Source organism: Etheostoma spectabile, chromosome 7 (assembly GCF_008692095.1).
Source record: "Etheostoma spectabile isolate EspeVRDwgs_2016 chromosome 7, UIUC_Espe_1.0, whole genome shotgun sequence".
Taxonomy (NCBI): Eukaryota; Metazoa; Chordata; class Actinopteri; order Perciformes; family Percidae; genus Etheostoma; species Etheostoma spectabile.
This window is the reverse complement of record NC_045739.1, coordinates 20,750,211-20,756,789: the sequence shown is the minus strand read 5'-3', so window position 1 is coordinate 20,756,789 and position 6,579 is coordinate 20,750,211. Positions and strand designations below refer to the sequence as shown.

Here is a 6,579-nt window from a genome sequence, read left to right as displayed (position 1 = left end):
TACATTTCCCAAAGGGACTTTATTGAAATGTCTGAACATCACAGTACAACAGGCGGACGTAACTGGACAGAAAGAAAAACAAAAGATGATGAAATATATATCATAAAAAACGTTTTGCATTCATTTGGATTACTTTATAATATTCAATGTTTGTAATTAGTTTGTCTCCAAAAGCTCATAGCTCTCCAATTTTCAACCTTTGGAAAAATCTGTAGGTCAACACACAAACACATAAATAAATTGTGATGGAATAAATAAAAGATGATTTAGTTTTCCTCTGATCCAGTTTTCTTTTTCCGTCGGTCTGTTGAACAGCTGTAATCCCAGGAAGTCAAACTAGTTGTGGTTAGTGATAGACATCATTCATGGCCAATTAATATGTTAGTGTTATGCTGCGGACAGTGATCGTTGGGAGTGTCAGGTGGTTGCGTCTAGTATTCAAAGGTTCTTGGTTTCTGTGCTGGAGGAAACCACCTTGCCATCCACCAGGGTCTGAGTGACAGTCATCACTTTGGTCTTCACTGTCTTCTGGTCTTCCAGAGCGTCCTGGAGCCTGTACGAAAATATCAAGAACAAATTCAACATCTAGTTTCCATTGACAGATTTTTTTTGTGGCAGAATTTTGCCTCTGCTTGTTGTGGTTTTGACAACTAACGGTCATATATAGAATTAATAATCTACGCACGTGAAGTCTTCTCCATCCAGCAGGCGTCTGTATGTAGCGATCTCGGCCTCCAGCTTCATCTTCATGTTGAGCAGGGCCTCGTACTCCTGCGTCTGCAGCTGGATGTTGTTACGCAGCTGTGTGAGCTCGGCCTCCAAGCCCAAGAGGATGGTGTTGAGAGACTCGATCTCCATGTTGTAACGCATCTCTGTGTCCCTCAGTGTTCCCTCCAGAGAGGCTTTCTGTGAGCACAAGACAAGCAAAAAAAATGGGTTAACATTTTAATTGTAGAACTAGTCTATATCAATGACTCCGGTGCCGCTAAAAAGATCTGGATGTCCCTCACTTTTTGTTCTTTGTTTTGTTTTGGCATTCTAAACTCCGGTCGATTTATCAGTACTATGGTTAACTGCTCTTCAGATCTCTGCAGGGTAAATCCAAACAGCTAGGATATCTGTCGAAACTTGATTTTTCTTTTTTTGTTGCACAACTAAAAAAACTTTGGAACAATCACGTTTCACCAAAACAAGTTCCCTCCCAAGGCTCTTTTGCAGAAGCAATGTTATTGCGTCTGGCTCTTAGCGCCGCCAAAGACGATTGTGATTTGTTTTAAGGTTCCTTGACATGTTGCTCTTTGGATGCTTTTATAATGACCTTAGTGGTCCCCTAATACCATATCTTAAGTCTCTTTCCCAAAATTCAGCTTTGGTGCAGAATTACAGCCACTAGAGCCAGCCCCACATTGAGCTTTCATTAGTATTTGCCATTTCTGAGTCTGTAGCTTTTGAGTAGGAGAGAAGGGGGGGAGAGGGCAAGGTGGAGGGTGGGGTGGTGGCCTTGACCAACTGCCACTTTGCTTGTTTGAAAGCCATGATGTCACTCTCTCATGGGTGGGCCAATTCTCTGAGTGGGAAAAGCAGAGAGAGGGAAGGTAACCTCGCCCCTTATGACCTCATCAGAGGCAAGATTCCAGATCGGCCCATCTTCATTTTCTCAAAGGCAGAGCAGGATACCCAGGGCTTGCTTTACACCTACCACCATTTCTAGCCACTGGGGGACCATAGGCAGGCGGGGGGAATGCATGTTAATGTTAAACAGCCTCATAAAGTGAAATTTTCATGCCATGGGATCTTTAAAGAAACGCCAATAAACCAGAGCATGTTTTTTTTTCTATCCCGGAATGCTGTGTGGACTAGCCAGACCCTTTTTTGCAGCAGTGTGGAGGAAGGTCTGGCCATGCGAGACTACAGTAAACCCAACTCAATGATGACAGCTCCATAGCGAGGGTTTATCGGAGTGTAAAGCTTGTGTCAACAAAGTTGATGCGAGAGACTTGAAGTGAGAGTGCTGACTTAGGCATTGCAGTGTGCGTTGAGCTGAATAAAGTGTGTGCTGACTGAGTGCTTCTCACCAGGCTCCTCTGTGACTCCAGTTCGATCTCCAGGGTTTGCAACTGTCTGCGCAGGTCATTCACCTCCGTCTGGGCACCCTTTAGGGCTTCTGTGCTCTGGCTGACCTGGGTCTGCACTTCTGTTATCTAAGATAAAGATTGAGATTAAAAGATGAGTAAAATTTAATTCAAGACTTCACTAATTTGTTTTGGATGTAGAAAATTGACTTTTCACACGATAGTTTCTTGTCTCATTGGTTTACCTGAGATTCGTGCCATGTTTTGAGTTCTTCCTGGTTCTTTAGTGCCATCTTCTCGTACTTAGCTCTTATTTCTGCCATGAGCTGAGCCAGGTCGTGTCCTTTAGGAGCGTCGACATCCACGTGGACTCCTGACTGGGAAATCTGGTTACGGAGTTCCATAACTTCCTGAAGAAATACAAATGGATAGAGGAGTTAAAAGACATAATTACAGGTCTAGTGCGCTTGAGTCAAAAATGGATAAGGAGCATCTTAGATCCCATGGATTCAACACTAAGACTAGTTTTATTGCCAAAGCTGTGACCCAGCTCTGACTCTGAGCCTCATCCAATCTCAATCACATTATGGTCAGGTAAATATAAAGGGGGTGCATACAAACCTCTATCTGGGGCCCTAATTCCTTCAGTAAACAAATGGTTGGTGTTTTGGCTTGTGCTCTTAAATGATAGTGATTTGAAGGCTTTGGTTTTTTCTCTATTGCCAAGTATGGATGGAAGACATTCTTTACGATGAGGCTTCCCACAAAACTCACATACAGATTCTGAACAAACCTCCCTCTTCCCGCATAAGTTTTCTCAAGCTGTGTTTTGCCCTGCAGCCTAACATGTATGTATGTAACATACACACATGGTGATGTTTTTTGTGGGGATTATGAAGAGATAAGCAAATATGCATTCAGGTCTTCTAAAGGTGGGTCTGTTTGCTGAAATGATGTCCTGAGGTCTTTTAAAAGTAGCTTTTGTTTGGAATTCATTTAGACTTTGTTGAAAGCAGCACTAAACATGTCAACACTACAGCAGCCCGAATACAACCTTTGACAAACGTTGACTTTCGAAGACAAACTGTACAGAACCAGTTTGAAACCTGAAAATTATTTTTAGAAATTGAGCGATATTAGCAATATTTCAAAAAAATAAATTGTCCATTTCTTTTTTTGGCCTTGCTTTTTTCACTTGTTAGAAGTGAGCAGCTGGAAAAAATGTGATTTTACCATGCGCCCATTAAAGGTAGAGCAACATTTGAATCATGTGACAACAGTTGGGATTTTTGTTGTTGCCAATACTATCAGTCATATTCGATTAAACCACATAGTCATGACAAAGCAGAGTAGGTATGTTTTCAAATGGTATACTCTTAATGAATGATTAACCACGATGTTTTTCCCCCCAAAACTTCAACAAGGGTTGCTACTCATATAACACATATCAGTAGATTTATAGATTTGAAACTCAGGTGCTTTAAAGTTGAGCTTTGGATTTAAATGTCAGAATACTCACATTCCCATGGTTCTTCTTGAGGTGGATGAGCTCCTCTTTCAGGGATTCAATCTCACTTTCCAGGTTCATGCGTTGCATGTTGGTGTCGTCGATGAGCTTCCTCAGCCCGACGATGTCGGCCTCCACGGACTGGCGGATGGCCAGCTCAGACTCGTATCTGCGCGGCACAAGACAGGGCATTGAGTATAACTCCAAAGCCTGGTACAGCTGCTCACATTTACTTTATAAATCTCCTCATCAGGAATTGGGACTAAAGTTACTGAATGGAGCCACCAACAGTGTTTTTTTTCAGGTATCTTTCCTTTAAGTTTAAATATACATGGTCAGTATTTGGTCATCATACAATATTCTACACTCCATTTGCCATCTGTGTTTGCCATAGCATTTACTTCATGACACAGCTGAAGCATCTCCCCGGCTATGATACAAAGGTGATGATTCATGACAAGACAGATCATGACACTATGTATTCAACCCATTCACTGGTAAAACAGGGTGTGCCCACAGCTGTCTGGTACAGGGTTTTACAGTCTCACCGGGACAGTGGGCGGAACTTACTTCACTCTGAAGTCATCGGCCGCCAAGCGAGCGTTGTCGATGTTGAGAATCAGGCGGGCATTGTCAGTGGTGGCATCAAATACCTAGAGCAGGTCGACAAATGAAAGAGGTTATTTTAGTTTAAAACTGAGGACAGGCCACGGGACAGACAAGCAACAGTTGGTTAAAAATAACATTTTCACTAGAGTTGAAACAAATTTGGAAATATTCCTTTAATGAGAGTCTACTTGCTTCTTATTAAAATATCTAAAATGTCTGTATTTTTGATGTGCAAGTACAGTGTATAGATACACACGCAAATAATGGGACTTAATTCCAGTGAGGTAAGTAATTTGTTAGTGTTAGTGGAAAAGTGTGTATGTCTGTGTGTGAATGAGGACATTGCCAGCAGGCTGCATCAAAAAACCAGATGGACGCAGTATTTGCTTGAGGAGTCAAGTTAAGGTAGATAAGGACTCTGATGGTTGGTAGGGGATGTATCCAGGTGACGAAATCCACGACCAATCACTGGCTGCCAGACACCAACTGTCCTGTCTCTGCTGAGGAACTGGATCTATCCTGTCAGCGTGACCGAGGCAGGTGATTTGCATGAGGATGGTGGTTATGGTAGTGGTTATGGGTGTGTGTGTGTGTGTGTGTGTAAGTGCATGGGTAGATGACTTTGCAATCTTTACCGCATCGGGCTGTTTTAACTTTGGAACGAAAGTCTGTTTTCTTAGATGGGGGCCAAGGACATTTAAGGGATTTTTCCATCATGGCAAAAGAAAAATGTGTTTGTTTTTTTAAGTGCTACGGTAGACACACAGTATGTAGGTGTTTAACCAGTTGCTCCTTTGGGCCTAACTGGAATGTTCCATTTGTAAACTGCACTTGACTTAATTTGTTTTTTAATGGAAAACCTGGAATAAATGATTTACAACTTGCCCTGGTTGTGTAATGTCTTTGTTCACTTTTAATTGGAAAATCTGTCTGCACTGTGCCGGACGTATTTGTGTGAGGAGTATCAGGTTCGTGGGAAATTAATTTCATTATAGGATAATTACTTCTACAATGCAGAACATATAGAACAAACAAACTCCACCTTAAAAGATCCTATTCCCATTGACTTGTGTTTCTCTCTTTCTTCGTTTCCCCCTCCCTTATCAGCTTCTATTTTTTCTATACACAGTAGACTGCGTGTCCAGCCCCATTGTCCAACTAACACTGTTTGTGTAACCCTAAACAAAGAGGAAAAAGGTAGTTAGAGTCCTGATGTATGGGCCTGTAAGTTAACCCTTTCCAGCTTGTAAAGTCCCTGGACTCTCTTGTTTTTTGCTTCTCTCTGCCTTCCTGTCTCTTTGACCCCCAATGCTCCAACATTCCTACGCCATACTGTTTCCGGTGCAGTCCCCCGGCCCCCCGGTCCCACGCAACCAGTGGCAGCAGGCACTGTGCCAAGTAAACCGGAGTACTGATGGGGTTTTAGGTTAGGGGGTACAGAATAAATTGATTTGTCTGTTTTACACATTTCTTGCTCAATCACACTTATAATCACATCTCAACACATCCCCCCTGGATTTAATTATTTCAATTCATCCATCCACGTCCCTCTCTCCCTCCGTTTAACTCCCCCCGCACATGCTTTTGCTTAACACTTAATGTATCAACCCATGTACATTCCCCAGTCCCCTCCTCACCTTCTTCCTCAGGTCGTCCAGGATGACCTGGTACTTGCTGTAGTCTCTGAAGTCAGGTCCGCTCTTCTCCAGGGCCTCCTTGATCTTAATCTCCAGCTTGTGGTTGGCCTGCTCCAGGTTCCTCACTGTCTCCAGGTAGTTGGCCAGGCGGTCGTTCAGGTTCTGCATGGCAAACTTCTCATTGCCCATGATGTCGGAGTTGTTCCCGCTCACCTGGACGCTGCTGGAGAAGCCCCCTGCTCCAGAGCCCATTCCCATCCCGGATCCAATTCCCATCCCGGCTCCCATACCGGCTCCCAACCCACTGCGGACGCTGGAGGAGATGCTAATGCGGTTCCCACCAGACCCACCATGGATGGTGGAGGCCCTGTAGACAGGAGCCTTGCTACTAGTGGAGGAGCGCACAGAGTATGTACTTTGCCTGGAGGTTTTCATTGTGGCTGACGAGTGTGAGACTCAGTGAGAGAGACTGTGAGGACGAGAGAGCAGCACAGGCTGGGTTGGCAGAAATGGAAGCTCACAGACACAAGGCAGGAGGAGAGGGGAAGCTGTTAAACTATATAAACCTTGTGGGCCCTCAGGTCCGCCCCTCAGATCACTCCCCCTCACCCTGGGGCACCTCCCTCTTTTCCACAGGCTGAAACCGCAGCCCTGCTCAAAGCATGCCTTTCTTCTTCACAACCTTCCTACATTGGTAAATTCTAAGCACTCCAAGGAATTCAATAACCTAGAGATTTGCAAAATTTGGGAAATA

At 43.8% G+C, this 6,579-nt stretch overlaps 1 protein-coding gene and 1 long non-coding RNA gene across 3 annotated transcripts; both read right to left on the bottom strand.

Annotated features, from left to right (window-relative positions):
- Nucleotides 1-6,377, bottom strand: krt18a.1 (keratin 18a, tandem duplicate 1). Of its 2 annotated transcripts, none has more exons than XM_032519788.1 (7): nt 5,826-6,376; nt 4,150-4,232; nt 3,592-3,748; nt 2,318-2,482; nt 2,076-2,201; nt 686-906; nt 1-553 (listed from the first exon to the last, which is right to left on the bottom strand). In XM_032519788.1, the coding sequence occupies exons 1-7, from the start codon at nt 6,258-6,260 to the stop codon at nt 439-441; spliced, it is 1,302 nt and encodes a 433-aa protein (XP_032375679.1). In that variant the 5' UTR covers nt 6,261-6,376; the 3' UTR covers nt 1-438. The 2 variants fall into 2 exon arrangements, with proteins under 2 accessions (XP_032375679.1, XP_032375680.1); XM_032519789.1 differs by having other exon boundaries at nt 435-553; nt 656-906; nt 5,826-6,377.
- LOC116691902 (uncharacterized) lies at nt 2,970-3,182 on the bottom strand. Its single transcript, XR_004332576.1, has 2 exons — nt 3,124-3,182; nt 2,970-3,073 (listed from the first exon to the last, which is right to left on the bottom strand). It is a non-coding gene; the product is annotated as an uncharacterized LOC116691902 (long non-coding RNA).
- Nucleotides 6,378-6,579: the final 202 nt, after the last annotated feature.

What these genes read in the sequence shown, in the direction of transcription:
- krt18a.1 (XM_032519788.1), bottom strand. Translation starts at nt 6,260, where the DNA reads ATGAAAACCTCCAGGCAAAGTACATACTCTGTGCGCTCCTCCACTAGT. An exon ending in TGGACGACCTGAGGAAGAAG is followed by an intron (nt 4,233 to 5,825) that starts GTGAGGAGGGGA and finishes GACCTGCTCTAG; the next exon opens with GTATTTGATGCCACCACTGA. An exon ending in TGGAGTCACAGAGGAGCCTG is followed by an intron (nt 907 to 2,075) that starts GTGAGAAGCACT and finishes TTGTGCTCACAG; the next exon opens with AAAGCCTCTCTGGAGGGAAC.